General features: G+C 43.1%; 1 protein-coding gene across 7 annotated transcripts in view; it reads right to left on the reverse strand.

The window, feature by feature from the left end:
- STAU2 (staufen double-stranded RNA binding protein 2) overlaps positions 1–18,988 on the reverse strand; it is a 248,775-nt gene that overhangs the window by 168,351 nt on the left and 61,436 nt on the right. For all 7 annotated transcript variants that reach the window (XM_061601438.1, XM_061601391.1, XM_061601410.1 and 4 more), the window contains exon 8: positions 8,926–9,138. In XM_061601438.1, the coding sequence (XP_061457422.1) occupies positions 8,926–9,138 (213 nt within the window). The remainder of the gene's footprint in view (positions 1–8,925; positions 9,139–18,988) is intronic.

Consider the following 18,988-nt stretch of genomic DNA (forward strand, 5'->3'; position numbering starts at 1 on the left):
CTATGTTGGAGTCATGTTGGTACTATTGTGTTATTTTCCTGCTGCCAGGCCGGTTGGCCTTGTTCTTGTATTTTTAGATATTTCTCCTTAGACTCGCTGCGAATGAACTGGAGAGTGGGAGGGGCCTGACGCCCCTAGTCTTGACTTCAAAGACATTCTTGCCTTCGCACGATAGGTGGAGCTAAGACCCGCTGTGATGTCCGTACTCATAGGAAAATCACCCTTCAGGTGAGACCAATGGTCCAACTTCCATTCGATTCCTGAATGCCCTGGGGGGGGGGGTTCCAGTAGATAGAGCAGGCGACCCTGTTGAAGCCCTTGTCACAATGTGGAAGGAGATGTATCAGTGCACCTGAGTGCCCTCTCTGGCACTGTAAAGTTTGTTTTGCATCTTGGTACACCAGTGAACTAAGGGTGACGAAACAGGCTAGATGACAGCTAGAGTACAAGTAGTAAGAAACATGCTGTGAGGCTGACTGGGCATGAGTGGAACAACATAACTGTGCCTGTGTGGCAGTGAGGATGGCAAAGAAGGCCCAGTTCTCTGTCTCCATTGCATCCCCAAGTAGCGTCCAGTGGAGCTTTTTCATATTCTCCAGGATCTGTTAACATCTGCTCCAGGAAATGGAGTTTTAGACCCTTCGGAAAGCTCACTGTGAATTGTTTGCAAGGCACTTTGAAGGTAAAGTTGCACACTTCCAAAGCAATCTTGATGCTCCATCCATATTTACTGTAGTCCTCAGTGAGGTGTCCACTGCAACATGTGCTGTAAATTCTTGGGATCCGTTTAAGTCGATGTGGACTGATGACGTGGACAAGCTGCTTACAACAATGCAGCCAGCAATGTGTCTTCTCAACCCTTGCCCTCCTTGGCTTATTAAAGCTTGCCGAGGGGGTATGACCGAGTGGGTCCAGGTGTGGTCAATGCGTCATTGTGGGACGGAGTGGTCCTAGCCGCCCTGAAAAAGGCAATGACCCAACTGCTCCCGAAAAAGCTCATTCTGGACCCATTCGTTTATGACAACTACCACCTGGTTGCAAATACCCCCTTTTTAGGGAAGGTGATTGAGAGGGTTGTTGTACAGCCAGTGCAAGTACACCTGGATGAAACAAATTATCTTGACCCATTCCAGTCTGGGTTCAGGCTTGGTTATGAAACTGAATCAGCCTTGGTCGTACTGATGGATTACCTTTATTGGGAGAAGGACAGGGAAGTGTAACCCTGTTACTCTTACTTGATCTCTTAGCAGCTTTTGATGCTGTTGACCGTGGCATCCTTCTGAGCTGACTTGGTGAGATGGGTATTGGAGGCACTGTTTTACAGTGATTTTGATCCTATCTCCAGGATTAGTTTCAGAGAATAGCAGTGGGTGATTGTCTTTCATCCCGACAGTTGTGCTGTGGGGTGCCTCAATGTACCATATTGTCTGCAATGCTGTTTAACATATATATGAAGCTGTGATGTTCCTATATATTAGTGTATATATGGTAAGTGCTGGTTGTTTAGAGTATACATGGTAAGTAGTGAAAGAGGAGGGGGAGTGAATGGGCAATAGAATGCTTGATGATTGGCTGAATGTTTAAAATGGCTGACAGTATAAATGAAAGGATGACAGGTAAATCTGGGTGAATGTGAGGTGGTGAATTGTGGAATCTGGGGGGGAGAAGAGAAAGAGTGGATTGCTTGGTGGGGTTTGAGAGAGTTGTTTGCCAGGAGAGAGTGGAGGAGGAGGGAGGTGGAGTTCGGATTAGTATTGAGTAAAACCATATGCTTATGTGCCTTAAGAAGAAATCTTGTTAATCTTGTTAGCTTTGTTATCTGTAATAAATACTTAATTTGGTTTACCAAAGGCCTGATCCTTGGCTGGGGTTTCACAGACCAGAAGGGAGGGTAAGGTAATGACCAAGGCTGAAGGGGAACTGTAACAAATGGTGGCAGCGGTGAAGAGAATAACAATACCAGTATTCAGAGTCTCTGGGAATACTAGTATTGGGACGTTACTGGTGGTTGCCTAGCAGGGGGATCTGTTGAGATCTGTGCTAGAGCGGATAGGTAAACCAGAAGAGAGTGCGGTCCGGACTGGTGGAGTCACTGGTGGTGCCTAGAGACAGGCAGTAACCACGCGCAGGTAGGAACCTGACAGGGAGAGCCAGGGAAGGACGCATCACAGAAGCCATTGGGAACAGTCATTAGGAGTTCTGGGGCGAACTGTCAGCAATGCACTGATGATACCCAGCTCTATTTCTTGGTAACATCTGAATCAGGAGAGACCGTACAAGACTAGTGCCTGGACTCAGTGGTGGGCTAGATGAAGGCCAATAAACTGACTCTGAATCCTAGCAAGACAGAGATGTTATGGGTAGGTGGTTCCTAAGTCCGGATAATTGGTCAATTGCCTGCTTTGGATGGGGTCATACTCCCTCTGCAAGAGCAGGTTCATAGTCTGGGGGTACTTCTGGATCCATCTTTGTCGCTAGAGGCTCAGGTGACCATAGTGGCTAGGAGTGCCTTTTATCTGGTAAGTCAGTTGTGGACATTTCTGGACCAGGATAGCCTGACCAGTTATCCATGCACTGTTAACCGCCAGGCTGGATTACTGTAATGCCCTCTATGCAGGGCTGCCTTTGAAGTTGGTTGCTTCAGAGGAATTCTTTACTCATGAGGAGTTCAGGCCTGCAATCGGGCACTCCTCCAGATGGGCATGGTCTTCAGCTAGCTTGGGAGCCTTGATGTCAGAGGCCAAACTTGCCCTTCCTCGGCCTCATCACAGGACCCTGGCTCCTCACCCTCAGATAGAGTCTGACCTAGGGCTGGGTCCAAGACCGGAGCCTCCTGGTCTTCCTCTGATGAAGATTCCCCCATTGAGGATTCCCACAGCTGGGACCTGACAGCCATGTAGCACTTACTGGAGAGTGAGGAACATTCATTTAATGGGTATTTTCCCAAGAAGAGGATGAGGCTTCAAAAATGTAGTGTCTGATGTCTGATCTCCTTGTTTTGGGTACGTTACCAAGAACTCAGTTTAGCTAGGACTCTTTACATGCCCCAAAACTATGGATGTAATTTGGCTCTGATCTGAGCAGTGAGTACAAATGCTGTTGTTGTAAACAGAGAGAAAGCCCCTAGATTGGAGCCAGCAGTGATACTGCTACAGCACCAGCTGCAAACAGGAATCAGATGCATATGGCTAATTAAATCCTCAGAACCCAGTACTATATCTAATGTAGACAAGGCCTATAGTTTGGCCATTAATCATTTCTTGTGAATAAATGGATTATTTCCAATGAGCATATCCCACCTTGATTAACGCAAATACCCTGCTTTGCATTTCTTGAAAAATCTATGTCTCAGCAAGGACAGGGTTGTCATATTAAAACAAGATCTGATTTGCTAAGACACCTGTGTGACTTTGCCTTACCAATGTGGCAAGACTTAATTGAGATGACTTATGATAACCCCTGATAATTCACTCACTGTACCCTTTTGTTATGTAATGACTCATGGTCCCATCTCAGTACTCAATGAAAGCCCCTTTTCAAATTCAGGCCACTATGTACTGTTATGTCCTTTCCTATAGCTCAGGGGTGGGAAACCTCCGTCTTGAAGGCCAATCTTGGGCTGCAAGACCCCAAACCACGCCTCCCCACCCATCATCTGACATCACTTGTGGCATCATTTGATGGGCAGGAGGAAGGCAAGGTTAAATTCAGTGTTGACTGTGCTCATCTGTTCCCCATAGGAAACGGGTGAGTAGCCAAATTGAGCAGGATTTAACCCCCACTCAGCAGCTGATGAGCAGGGGTTAAATCCTGCTCAGTTTGGCAGGATTTACATGGAATCCCTTGCTAAAATTGAGGGGGAAAACTCATTTCAAACAGCTCTTGTGAACAGTCCCACACTGCTCCTTAAACCTTCAAAAACTAAAAGCTCAAAGAGTAGTGCGGGGCTGTCTGAAAGCCCTTTGTAAACAGCACTGCACTGCTCTTTAAACCTCCAATTTTCAGAATTTAAGGAGCAGTGCAAAGCTGCTTGCAAAGGGCTTTCAACAGCCCCACACTGTGCTTTGAAGACCCGATGACCAGGGCATCAAAGTGCAGCATCACCTGATGTCACTATGGCAACAGGTGATTGAAAAGTGGGCAGCCCTTCCCACCTGTCAAATCTGGCCCATGGGACCAAACCTGATAAGGATGTGGGCCATGGAGCCAAAGATGTTCCCCACCCGTTATTATTCCTGGATACTCCTAGCATCCTGCAGTTGTTCAGCTTTTTGGGACATCTCCAGAAGACTGCCCTGTGCTGCTCTTTTTCATATGCCCCAACCTGTTAATTTGCTGTGGGAGCTGGCTTCTTCTTTAACCCTCTAGCTCAGTCTCATCTTTGCCTCCTTTTCCACTATTCCCTAGCCTCTGCACCATGTTTTTCCTCTTTCTTTCAGGATTAGCCAAGCCTGCCAGTTTCTTTCAAAATGAAGACTGTTTTCTTCCTTCCTTCTTTCACTAGAGAAGATTCAACAGAACCCAAAATAAAAAAAGGAAAAAAAGTTTTAAAATCTCATGGTTGGAGGGTGACACCTGATAGCGATAGTGATCTCCATTTGGGAAAGAGGACCCTGACCAGAGGTTGTCCCAACAACCCCAAAATTGTGAGTGACTCATGAAAGCAGACTCTAGCCCAACACATTACAGTGAAAATCTGGTTTTTCACTTCTGTGTTTATCCTACAGCAGAACAGATAATTCTTGTGTTTCAACTCTCTCACTTCTTTCTACCTAACCTCACCTATCCCTTGCTGTCGTGAGACTGTAATGTCTAGTATTTTGTATGTGACCTTTGTCTCCTTCCTGGTTTTTATCAGTCTTTCTATACCTATGCTAGGTTTTCAAGATTCCAACTTTACCTCTAGCTCTTCCGTCTACCTCTGTAATAGTAACTAAGTGTATTGTCCAGGCAATGTGAGGTGGTTAGCCTGTGTAACTGTTAAGCATTTTACACCTTTATAATTCTGTATCAGCACATCAAGCCACAGCAGTTTTTCCCCGTCCCTTAAGCCTCTTTTGTGAATAAATATTCTAATAACAACGGTGTGATTATTGCTAAATCCCTCAATGCAAGCTAGGCAATCGTGTCACATCAAAATAGCAACTGCAATGCACAATTATCTCAAGTACAAATCCCCCCTAAATGAGTGCATCCATGAATATATGTGTAAGATATGGGTTCATGTGCATGTGAGCACTGATGCACATGCAGATCTGGTAACAGGTACTATAACAAGTATTGATCTTTGCATTGTTTCTCCTTAGACTCTGCCACTTGGGAGACCCTGTGAAATCTGAAACAGCCTCATCCTGACTCTCATCTGTAGATACCCGTTTTCTACCTCAGCTGTCACAGGTAAAGGCCTGGGTCATGATAGCTCCTTTGCACCATATAGAAGTAAGATGGCATTTTGTCCCCTGCCTCATAGTGGAACAGCTGAAAGGAGAATCTTATGTTTTCTCCAACAATATTCCAGCATCGCCACCAAGAGGCCTGCCTTACAGTTTGAGGACGACTGCATTAAGCAATTCACCTTAGCATACAGGAATTTAGGAGCTAAATATGGAAATCATGACTTGAGGATTTCAAGTTTATAATACTGAAATATAGAAATAAATTCACTAATAGGCAAAAAACCTTGCAGTTTAAGAACGTACCGATAGCCAACAGATATTTCTATCAAACTCAGAGGCACATGTTACCAAATTCTTCCAAGCTAAACACAGGAAGTGGATTGGACTGTGAAAGACCAACCCAAATTGTGTTTGCATTTTGACAAATTTGTAGGGCAGTACAATATCTCAGAGAGGAGGTCAGGTCTCCTGCTCCCCTGGTGCATTCACTATAGCTTCCCAATTTCCCTGCTTTTTAAAGTTTGATAGAAATATCTGTTGGCTATAGGTACATTCTTAAATTGCAAGGTTTTTTGCCTATTAGTGAATTTCTCTGCTTTTTAATCCAGGAGGTAAGAAATGGGATCCTGTGCAAGTTTGCTGAGAATGGATTGCTCATTTGCATGATTATTGAGTTCAGTGGGATTTACTTCCTTGCAATCATGCTTAGGATAGGTGAAACTGACCATGGGGGATTGGGAAGGGAGGGGAGGAGGGGGATGGGAACAGGCAGGAGGGGGAGGGCAGGTTTGATCATTTGCATGCTTATTGAGTTCAGTTGGATTTACTCCCGTGCAATCATGCTTAGGATAGGTGAAATTTGCCGTGGGGGAGGAGGATGGAGGATGGGAGGTGGGCTGGAGTGGGCAGGGAAGGAGGAAGGAAGAAGAGGGTTGGAGAAGAAGAAGGAAGGAGGAAGGGAGAGGAGAAAGGCAGGTCTGATCATTTTCATGCTTACTGAGTTCAATGGGATTTACTCCTGTACAAGCATGGCTGGGATAGGTAAAACTGACCATGGGGGAGGAGGAGGGGGAGGGGAAAGTTGAGGGAAGGAAGAAGGGGGAGAGGGGAGCAGAAGGAGGGGAAGGGGCAAACGGGAGGTGATGGCAGGGTGGAGTGCAGGTTTGATCATTTGCATATTTATTGAGTTCAATGGGATTTACTCCCATGCAATCATGCTTGAAAATGAAATGGACTGCCTTCAAGTTGATTCCGACTTATGGCAACTGTATGAATAGGGTTTTCATGGTAAGCGGTATTCAGAGGTGGTTTACCATTGCCTTCTTCTGAAGCTGAGAGACAGTGACTGGCTCAAAGTCACCCAATGAGCTTCATGGCTATGTGGGGATTTGAACCCTGGTCTCCCAGGTCGTAGTCCTAGGATAGGTAAAACTGATCATGGGGGAGGAGGAGGGGGGGAGGAGGAGGGGGGGAGGAGGGCAGAGGGGAGGGAGGAGGAGGGGGGGAAGAGGGCAGAGGGGAGGGAGGAGGAGGCGGGAAGGAGGGGATTGGAAGGGGATGGGAAGGGGAAGGGAGGGTGAAGGAAGGAGGAGGGAAGGAGCAAGGGGGAGGGAAGGAGCAAGGGGGAGGGAAGGAGCAAGGGGGAGGGAAGGAGCAAGGGGGAGGGAAGGGGCAAGAGGGAGGGGATAGGAGGGAGGAGGAGCGGAAGGCAGGTTTGATCATTTGCATGCTTTTTGAGTTCAGTGAGATTTACTGCTGTGCAATCATGGCTAGGATAGGTGAAACTGACCTGGGGGAGGGGTGTGGGGGAGAAGGATGCAGGAAGTGGAGGGGAAGGGAGGAAGGGGAAGAGATTGGTGTTGGGCTGTGACCCATAGGCATTACTGTCTCTAGTTGTTTTCCATAAAGCCTGCAAGTTTGGAGAAGTAACTGTTATCTCCTGGCCTGAGAGTGAGCAGACACCCAAGGCCAGCGGTTGTCATGGTAATGTGAGATAGCAACTGGGAAAGTTCTAACAGAGTCTGTAAGTTGTGTCTTCTGAATATTGCCTCTGAACTGTGAGGCTGGTCTTCTGTGTATTGCCTCTGAACTGAGAGGTTCTCTTCTGTGTTTACCTTTGAAGAGAGAGGCACCAGAAGGGGGGTGACTGAAGAAACTCTACATGTATTTACTCTTAAGCCTTTGGCCGTAATGTCTTAATAAAGACTCTTAACATGCTCTAATGCTCTGAAGAAGTTTCTTGCTCAACTTAACTCCAACGTAATGTATGCTGTTTCACGCAACAACGCTCACACGTCAACAACTGGATGGGTGGGAACTGGGCAGAGTGGAAGCCCCTTTCATTTCCAAAAGGAAAACACTGTGAACACTATCATTCTTTTTCAGCGTTTCCCCCACCTTTTTATTCTACAGCAGACACTTGTAGCCTCCCACCCAATTTTAAACCAAAGCTGTCCCTGGCCACATCCACACCAGACCTTTATTTCACTTTAGATAGTCATGGCGTATCCTAAAAAATCCTGGGAAGTGTAGTTAGTGAAGGGTGCAGATAGTTGCTAGGAGATGCCCTGTTCTCCTCACAGAACTTCATTCTGAGTGGCTGACTGTTAAACCACTCTGGCTACTGGAGCTCTGTCAGTGGAATAGGAGTCTTCTTTCAGCACCCTTCACAAACTACACTTTCCACGATTCTTTGGAGGAAATCATGACTGTCTCACATGAAATCAAAGTCTGGTGTGGGTGTGGCCTTCTAGGCAAGCCAAGCAGCTGTGAGTCTGGCTTTTAGAACACTGACATTTGGTTCTTACTGAGCATGCCTGACGTTATATTATTGAGTTCAATTCAAAAATTATTAAATTAGTTAAAAATCAGCCAGGCACTCTTTGAAGTTTTAAACTGCAGAAGATGAAGGTCAGAGTATGGGACAAGGTCAGTTATAGGACTACAGGTACTCTGTGAACATGGCTGATCTTTAATTAATTTCAACAGATTATGAGAACTCTGACAGAAAAAATCCAAAAGGGGTCTGGTTTGTTTCTCTCTCTTTTTACACTTTGAACTCTCGATTCATTCTGACCGTTTCGTGTATCGCCATGAGAATTTAGAGGGTTGTTAAGCAAGTGTTTCTGAGTTCAGGACTGTAAGTTTGATAAGGTTTTGTTTTGAAATGAGCTTATGGGAAGCATCAGAATGGCATGGGGGTATTTCCGATTTAACATTAGAGAATGCAAAAAATCCATGCTCACTATAGTATAGTAACTGAACAAGGGTCAAAAAGTTCTTGAAAATTTGAACCATAAAGACACTTCATTTCTAGAACGAATGATCATCCTCAAATAAAAAAGTACAGTTGCAATAATCATGGCTTGAGATCTTAAAAAAACTCAAATTAGGCTACTTTAAAAGTAACTGCTAGCAGTCAAGTAAACATGTTGCAAACTATAAAAGGCAAATGAAAGTATTAATAAGCTTGACAATTTCTATTATTAGAATGCACCATGTTCTCTCTCATGCATGTCAAGACTCTTACCTTTAATATTGTTCTGGGACGTTTTTTAAAATGAAGCTTTGGCTTTTCAATCACAGGAAGAGGGGGAAGTTTTTGTAGTTCTTGCAGGACAGCTATTGCAGCACGCTTCTTTGACAATTTCTTGCTGTTTCCTTCACCTTCCGCAGAGAACTCTCCTACTGACACTTGTGTAACAAAACTTTTCATATGTGGTGGCCCACTTTCTTTTATTACCTATCAGCCAAGAAAGGACATGCAAATAAAACGGTTACATGATTCACTTCTACCACCATGAATTTATATTTATTATAATTATTTAAATGCTGGCAGAAATAGGAAATTTAATATATGCAAATGTGTTAAGGAAGGTTTTATCATGTATATTTTATATCAGATGGTAAAAGTTTACTCTATGTGGACTTTTATTCCAAACAAGCAATCCCTTTCTCAGATTAGAACTTTCTGTTAGCAACAGATCTCCCTGAAAACCTGGTCCCAACTATGCTTATTCAGACTTGTATTGAGAGAGCCAGTGTAGTGCAGAGGCTGAGAAAGTCAACTGTGGATCAGGAAATCCCCCATTCAAACCTTGCCTCTACCAATGAACTTACTAGATGGCTTTAGGCCTCAATCTCCTATCTGCAATATAGGAGGACTAACTGTAATATTGACTTAATGTACAGGGCTGTTGTAAGGATTACAACTAGAAAATGCATGCAAAATGCTTTGAATACATGAAAGCTATATACAAATGTAATTAACATTTTGTCACCTACCACTTACACCATTCTCTCAGACCATTTGCTTGCTTTGGAAGGACAACATATAGATAGAAGAGTATGTAGCAGAGATACCATAAAAGCAAAGATTTAAGAGTCAGAGTGTTCAATGGAATAAAATGATGGAGTTGGGATACCCAGGCTCAAAGACAGGCATGTTGGGGGGGGGCTGGCCAGAGAGACCAGAGTAGATGCAGAGACTTGTCCTTTGGTGGTGAAGTAATGGGTATCCAACACCCACTTCTAACCATTTTTAAAGTTTCTACCTCATGAGGCTCTGAAACCATAAGTAAGACCAGGGAAGAAAAAAAAATAGTGTGAGGACATCTGCAGGTGAGACTCAGTGGGCCTTCCACTGATTCTTCCCTATAAACGCCCCTGCACTAACATTAGCAAACATGAGCTTATCATGGTAATATGTAGTTCTACCTTGAATATTATCAGAGTATTGTGGTAATGTTGAGTTATTTGCATTGCTTACAGAACTGTTCAACTGTACAGAGAACAAATCCTGCTACAAAGCTATATGCACATGTGGAACAGGTGTGCACATGACACAGGAAACTATTCCTGCTGCTGAAGAAATAACACATCTTTCAATACAAAGGTGACTTGCCTCTTCAAAAATAGCTCCAATGGAAAATTCAAGTAACCTCTGGCTGTGTATGTTGCCTCCACCCATAGTTCGGCTATAAGCCAAGCACATACTTTGACTCCTTTTGAATTTCACCTTTGTGTATTTCCAGAAATGGTAGGTTACTTAAACTATTTACAATAGTTATCTCCATCTACAGGGAGTTAAAAAAATTAAAACTAGATTTTGATAAGTTGCTGTGTAAAGAAATGAGAAGTTGGTGGCCATTGTTCACAGCATACATGGATGCATGTCAGAATTGCAATGTTAGTGTCAGAATTTGAAGTCTAGAGAGAAACATCTCTCCTAGTACCTAATAGAAAAATGGTAGAAGCTAGGTATGCTCACTTTACTGGCTTTTAGGCCCTATTCCAGACTCCACTGTAAAGAGTGAGTTGTTCCACTGGATATGGAGCACACCGTGTTACGCCCCTATATAAATGACAAAATATCACAGTTGTTAAGGGAATGCTGCAGTAGCAATTCCACAACATAAGTGAATATATACACATTACAGTCAATGGAAATATTCTCTTTTTTATTTAGTTGTAAAATAAAGCTTCTGCTATAACTTGAAATGTGTGAAATTTGTCAACATTATCAGCATTTCACAATGATGAATGAATGTAGTTATCTGCCAGGAACTACTAGTAAGTTTATAGTTGTAAGCATCCCAGCACGGTTGAAGATGTGTATAATCTGCTGTGTAATTGGCATACAGTTGTTACATAATTGGTGACAAATAACTCACTCCCCCTGCCATCTTCCTCATCTGAACAGGTACCATTTTTTTGTTTTGTTTTTTCTAAATAAATATGATAAAAGGACATGTAAATATGTAATACAGTTCCTTGCAAAAGTAATCAGACCCCTGAACAATGTTCTCGTATTACTGAATTACAAATGGTACATTGTAAGTTCATTCTGTATGATATTCTGTTTTGAAACACTGAAACTCAAGATCAATTACTGAAAGGTGGCATTGGTTTTATGTTGGGAAATGTTTGTAAGAAACATAAAAAACTGAAACATATTGTTTTATTCAATCCACACACATTAATATTTGGTAGAGCCACCTTTCGCTGCAATAAGAGCTTCAAGTCTTTTGGGGTAGGTATGTACCAGCTTTGCACAGTGTCAGAGGGATTTTGGCCCATTCTTCTTGGCAGATTCACTCCAGGTCGTTCAGGTTTGTTGGACATCGCTTGTGGACTGCAATTTTCAAAGAGCGCCACAGATTCTCCATGGGATTGAGAACAGGACTTTGATTGCACCACTGTAGGACATTCACCTTTTTGTTCTTGAGCTACTCTAATGTTGCTTTAGCCTTCTGCTTGGGATCACTGTTCTGCTGAAAAGTGAATTTCTTCCCAAGCCTCAGTTTTTTAGTGGACTGAAGCAGGTTCTCTTGCAGTATTTTCCTGCATTTTGCTCCACCCATTCTTCCTTCTATTTTAAAATATGCCCAGGCCCTGCTGATGAGAAGCATCCCCACAGCATGATTCTGCCACCACCATACTTCACTGTAGGGATGATGTGTCTTGAGGCATAGGCAGGTTTGCACCACACATAGCTCTTTGAGTTTGGGCCAAAAAACTCTATCTTGGTCTCATCTGACCACAAAACCTTTCCCCACATTGCAGCTGGGGCACTCTCATGCTTTCTGGCAAACTCCAGATGTGCTTTCAGATGGTACTTTTTGAGTAACAACTTCTTTCTTGCCACCCTCCCATACAGGCCAGTGTTGTACAGAGGATATGATTATCTGATGCACCATTACTCCGCTCCCAGCCACTGAACTCTGTAGCTCCTTCAAAGTGATTATTGGCCTCTCTGTGGCTTCTCTCACAAGTCTCCTTCTTGTCTGAGTGCTGAGTTTTGAAGGACAGCGTTTTCCTGGCAGTGCCTGGGTGGTGTGATTCAGCTTTCACTTCCTGATTATTGATCCAACTGGGCTCACTGGGATATCCAAACACTTGGATATTATTTTGTACCCTTTCCCTAATCTATGCATTTATATTACATTAACTCTCACTTCTGCAGAATGCTTTTTGGTCTTCATTTTCCTTCAGATCCACAGCCTGACCAATGATCCTTCAACAGTTGGGTTTTTATCCTAACAATGTGACAGCAACTTTAATGGTTCAAAGGTGGAGGCCAATGGTAAAGTATTCATTCATTCACTGGCGATCACTCGTGGCCGAGTAAGATTGTCTTCCAAGATAAGGTCTACCAGTGGGTCCGTAAGTGACTGTGGAGGCCAATTCTGGATCCACACAGCCACCCACAGTGGGGACATAGGTTTCCAGATGGAAGATGGTCATGATGAGGATTTGCTTGACGTGCCTTCCGCTTAGCTTGTTTGTCCCTTTCGCGCTGTACTTGTACTTCTTCAAAGTCCATAGCACCTTTGATAATGGCCGACCTCCAATTGGGACACTCATGGGCCAAGGCTTCCCAGTTCTCGATGCTTATGTTACATTTTTTTAGATTAGCTTTGAGAACATCTTTAAACCTCTTTTGCTGTCCACCGATATTCCGTTTTCCATTCTTAAGTTGGGAGTAAAGTAGCTGCTTTGGAAGACGGTGACCAGGCATTTGAACAACATGGCCGGTCCAGCGAAGTTGATGTTGGAGGATCATTGTTTCAACACTGGTGGTCTTTGCTTCTTCCAATATGCTAACATTAGTCCGCCTATCGTCCCAAGTAATTTGCAGAATTTTCCGGAGGCAGAGTTGGTGGAATCTTTCAGGAAGTTGGGAGTGGCGTTTATAGATGGTCCATGTTTCAGAGGCGTACAGTAAGGTCAGTAGTACGATGGCTTTGTAAATAAGCATTTTAGTCTCCCTGCAAATATCCTGATCCTCGAACACTCTATGCTTCATTCGGGAGAATGCGGCACTCGCAGAGCTCAGACAATGCTGAATTTCAGTGTCGATGTCAGCTTTTACAGAAAGATGGCTGCCAAGATAGGAAAAGTGATCGACATTCTCCAGCGTCGCACCATTAAGCTGGATTGATGGTGCTACAGAGGGATTGGTTCGCACTTGCTGATAAAGCACTTTAGTTTTTTTGATGTTAAGTGAGAGGCCAAGCTTTTCATATGCTTCTGCAAAGACATTTAGGATAGTTTGAAGATCTTCCTCAGAATGTGCGGAGACTACATTATCATCGGCATATTGAAGTTCTATGGCAGAGGTTGTAATTACCTTACTTTTTGCTTTCAGCCTACTGAAATTAAAAAGCTTTCCATCTGTTCGATATGTGATTTCCATGCCAGTGGGAAGTTTCCCCTCAACAAGGTGTAGAATCATGGCGATGAAAGTAGCAAATAAGGTCAGAGCAATGACACATCCCTGTTTGACGCCTGATCCCACTTTGAACGGATCACTTTGCGAGCCATTGTTATCCAAAATTGTTGCCATCATGTAGTCATGGAGGAGTCGCAACAATTTTGAATGGTAAAGGAATTGTGCCCTCGATAGGGCAATTTCCTTCACCTGTGTAAACTAGGAGCTTCCACAGCACAGCAGCAGGGGTTGAATACTTATTCAAGCAACATGTTTCAGTTTTTTATGTTTCTTACACACATTTCACAACATAAAACCAATGTCACCTTACAATAATTGATTTTGAGTGTCATTTCAAAATAAAATATCATACAGAGCGAAATTACAGTGCACCATTTGTAATTCAGTAAAATGAGAGAATTGCTCACGGGTCTGCTTACTTTTGCAAGGCACTGTATGTCACATGAATGCTCATTTATCCCTTAAAAAAACATTGTGCAAGGTACTCTGTTTCTTCATGGCAAAGAATTCCACAATCGTTTCTTATTTTTAAAATCTATTTTCTTTGACAAAGGTGAGGTCTTCCTCTTAGCCCTACAGCACATAATTTCCTCTGTTTTGTTTTGCTCTGAAAAGGAATAGCCCTCCACAGCACCATCCCCCCCCCCGGCAAATGGTACTCCCCCATCAAGGGCTCCTCCACCATGTGTATACAGTTACGAAACCACTGATCAGGATAAATATTAATGCCATGACTCAAGACCCACACAAACCTGCCAAATCAGTGCAGGTGGCACAGTCCAAAGTAAGGACTGCAGGGCATGTGAACACACTGCACTTCTCTTGCACATGTACCTGTTCTTCTACTTCAGGTTTAGCATTATGGTATTAAAATATCTGTGAGGTACATTCTCTTTTTCTTTTGCTGCATTCGCACATTTAAAGCACCATGATACCGCTTTAACCATCATTGCTTCCCCCAAAGAATCCTGGCTTCTGTAATTTAAGTGTAGTTAAGGGTAGTGACAGTTGTTAGGAAGCCACTACACTCCTCACAGAGCTGAAATTCGCTGAAAAGAGGAATTGTTAAATCACTTTGAGAGAGGAACCACTTTGGCTCTGTGAGAGGAATGGGGGTTTGCTAACAATTCTCAGCACCCTCAACAGACTATAGTTTCCAGGATACTTTGGGGAAAGCCATGACTGTTAAAGTGGTATAATATTTAAATGTATAGGGCAGATGTGGCCTTTGTGTGTGGGGATGGATTACAAACCTAAGAGTTGGAAACAGCAGGAATGACAACTCAAGTATGTGGGCACTATCTTGGAAAACTTTAAAAAAGGATTAGGCAAGTTCTTGAAGGATAGATCTAGTCAAGAAGACTAAAGTAATGACAACAGAAAATGTATGCAATTTCAAAGCTGATAATGAGGACATTGAACTTGTCGAGGATTATCAATACTTCGGCACAGTCATTAACCAAAATGGAGACAATAGTCAAGAAATCAGAAGAAGGTTAGGACTGGGGAGGGCAGCTATGAGAGAACTAGAAGAGGTCCTCAAATGCAAAGATGTATCACTGAGCACCAGAAAAATCAACTCATTTGAAATGTGGTGTTGCAGGAGAGCTTTGCGGATATCATGGACTGCGAAAAAGACAAATAATTGGGGTGTTAGAACAAATTAAACCAGAACTGTCACTAGAAGCTAAAATGATGAAACTGAGGTTATCATACTTTGGACACATAATGAGAAGACATGATTCACTAGACAAGACAACAATGCTGGGAAAACCAGAAGGGAGTAGAAAAAGAGGAAGGCCCACCAAGAGATGGATTAATTCCATAAAGGAAGCCACAGACCTGAACTTACAAGATCTGAATAGGGTGGTTTATAACGAATGCTATTGGAGGTCGCTGATTCATAGGGTTGCCATAAGTCGTAATCGATTTGAAGGCACATAACACATACATATTCTACCTCCAGAATCAGAGGCAGTCAATCAGTGGATACCGGTTACTGGAGTGCAAGAACACCAGAGGACTATTGCCTTCAAAACCTGCAAGTGATTTGCCACTGTGGGAAACAGGACGCTGAACTAGATGAACCTTTTGAGTCTGATGGAGCAGGACTCCTTTTATATTCTTAGAAGAACAGCATCAATAGGCAGCAGGAGAAAAACTAAGGTAAAACTTTGATCTTTAAGTGTTTTATTCTTAATCCAAATTAAAGAGTTTTACAATGTTTCTAAAAGATGTTAGATAACAAACCCTAACTCCACTTCATCAAGCACAGTGAATGGGATTAGGCAACAGTGTAATCCCTCTGGGCTAAATATATAGGGCAAGATTTTGCCCTCAGGCAGTGCTGCTGACATCAGAGGGCAGAACTTGGCTCCTAGTTACAGTGCACATCCCACCCATTTTCTAGATATTGAGTAATTCTTAAAAGTTGTTTATATGAAGCATGAAATATCTTTAACTGTTTGCTAACTTATATAAGAGCAATGACATAATGTTGTCTGCGGTTGTTGTAACCCATAGAAAATGAGGGCTGCTTGCAACTATCATGTGAACAAAGCCTTCATGAAGCTTTAATGCATGCCTGACACAAAATAATACCAACAGTTCTTAAATTAAAATCCTATTACAAACACCAAATCCTGTGGCTTATTACAAAATGATGAGTCACTGTATTGAAATAAGAACTTGCTTCCAAATATAGCACCTAGGTTAAACTTGATTTCTCTCAGTGATTACGCTAGCTTTTCTTGGCAAGATTTTTACCTCAGAAGTGACTGCCTCAAGTTAGTAACTAAATTTTGTGATGCAAATGGGAGATTGTAACTTAAGACAATCTAATGTTGCAGAGGACAAAATATTCAACCAAGCATCTAGTAAAGCTTTTGATGGTGTTCTGAAGGCCAGAGTAGGAGCAACAGTACCTCATATCCTGGTGAAGGCATAAGAAGGGAATAGGTAGGAATGTAAAATGTCCCATCTTCAGTTAGTGGGAGTCACACAGAATTCTGTCCTCCATATTCCATAGATATATAACTTTACCATCTATTTGAACTTATTGCATGTTGTTGCCTGGAACATGGATGGGCCTTACAGAGCATGACTGAGGCACTATGCATGTCAGTCGTGGTACATGAGGTGGGGCACCTTTGTCTGCTGCAGCAGCACTCCCAGTTGCCAGGACCAGGATGGGATGGGGCAGGTGGTGGCGAGAAAATCACCGGATTGGCAGTGGTGGAGTATGCAAGTGTGTGTACACTTGCACCTGCTGCTGCCAAGCTGATGTTTCCCTGCCCTAGCCACTGTCCTGCCCTATCCTCCTGCCTCATCCTAGCCCCATTGAACAGCAGCATTGCCACAGATGGGAGGACAGTACAGCAGTGGTGCCCCATCACAGAATATACATATATATAGGCCAAAGAAAAGAACTGCAACAATTGGCAGGTCCAGGCAAGGAGCTGAGAACTGAACTCCCTATTCTAGGAAGCCAGATGATTTCAGCCTGCAATGTCTGTCTGTCTGTCTCTGAGTAACATGTAATATTATCTTTGCTACAAAGATCAAAGATCTCTGCTTCTTCTCTTGCCTTTTCTATCATGCTTGTTGCATCCCTATTCCCTCTAGATCTACTTCTTTGTCCAGCACACTGCTTCCAGTTTGATACTGATAGCAGCCTTGTTGTTATGTAGCTATAAGTGATATAGATTGGCCACCATAGGTGACAAGGAATTGCATACAGGTGAGTGCAGGGAATTCTATGCAAGCAAGGAGTCATCTCTCCTCTAAACCCAGCAAGATGGCTGTAAGAGACGGAAAGCTCCTTCCTCTGTGTCCTTTATGGATATTCAGTGGGCTACTGCAGGAGGAACAGATATCTCTGATTCTCCTGGACCAGCCCAAAGCAGGCAGAAATTTTTTTCCAGGCTTGTAACTGTGGTGCACTTATTCAAAAGGTTGATTTATAGCATTATCCAAAACATGCTTACTCATCAGAAGTTGCATTGGGTTGGATAACAGCGCAATACTAACCATGTCTACTCCTATTGAATTGGATTTAGGATTGAATTGGGGTTAGAGTTATATCCTAAATTAGTTGCACTTAGTTCCCATTTAAATCAACAGGACATAAGCTAATCAGTTTATTAACTAGTCCCACTAATTTCAATGGGAGCTACAAGGAACTAACTTAATCTGCATCCAGCCCATTGATCTCCATGGGACCTACTCCCAAGTAAGCCTTGGTTTGTCTCTCAGATAATGACTCCACGTTGGCAAAAGTAACTTGAAACAGTTACTGACAGAGCTCCTGTTCATTGTCTGCTTCACAATGTGAAACACTGATGAATTCAGTGATAGTCCTACTCAGCACAGACACACTGAAGTTAACAGACATGATTCACTTAGGTTTATTAATTCCAACAGGTCTACTCTGAGTAGGACTTGGTTGAATACAATCCATTCTTCTCAATCGAGCCAAAAGGTCAAACATCCAGAGCCTCTTAGGAAGCACAGGAGCACTACCTTCCTGTCACATGCCTTTGGGACCAGTGCAGCAGAGCTTTCTACTGAATGTTGAGAGGAAATGGACCATTGGTCTCACCTGAAGGGTGATTTTCATAGGAGAATGCCATCATGCTGGATTATAGCTCGTCCTATCGTCCAAAGGCAAGAATGTTTCTAAAGTCAAGACTAGGGCGTCAGGCCCCTCCCACTCTCCAGTTCATTCGCAGCGAGTCCAAAGAGATATATCTAAACATGCAGGAAAAAAGGCCAACGGGCCTAGCAGCAAGAACATAACATAATAATAGTAACATTAATAATATCTGACTCTAACCTAGCGAAAACAGTAATAGAAGTCTTGACTTCACTAGAGAATTAAAATTTAATGTAATATAATATAATATAATGACGAACTGTAATATATAAACCATCCCAAAAATTATGTAGTTATCCTCCAACTGGGAGGGTCATGATGGCATTCTCCTATGAAAATCACCCTTCAGGTGAGACCAATGGTCCATTTTCCATAGGAGGAATGCCATCATGCTGGATGTACCAAAGCAGCCCATAACCGGGAGGGACCACCCACATACTAGTCGTCATTAAGAACCTGTTGCAAAACTCGTCTGCCAAATGAGGCATCAGCAGAGGCATAACGATCTATTTTATAATGCCTTATGAATGAGTGTGGAGTAGACCAAACAGCAGCTCTACAAATATCGGCAACAGGAGCGTTAGTAGCAAAAGCAGCCGAAGTGGCTCCTGATCTAGTGGAATGAGCTGTTATACTAGGCGGAACTGGAATCTTAAGGGACTCATAGGCTAAGGTAATACATGCACGCAACCAGCGGGATAAGGT

Source organism: Rhineura floridana, chromosome 1, assembly GCF_030035675.1.
Source record: "Rhineura floridana isolate rRhiFlo1 chromosome 1, rRhiFlo1.hap2, whole genome shotgun sequence".
NCBI lineage: Eukaryota > Metazoa > Chordata > Lepidosauria > Squamata > Rhineuridae > Rhineura > Rhineura floridana.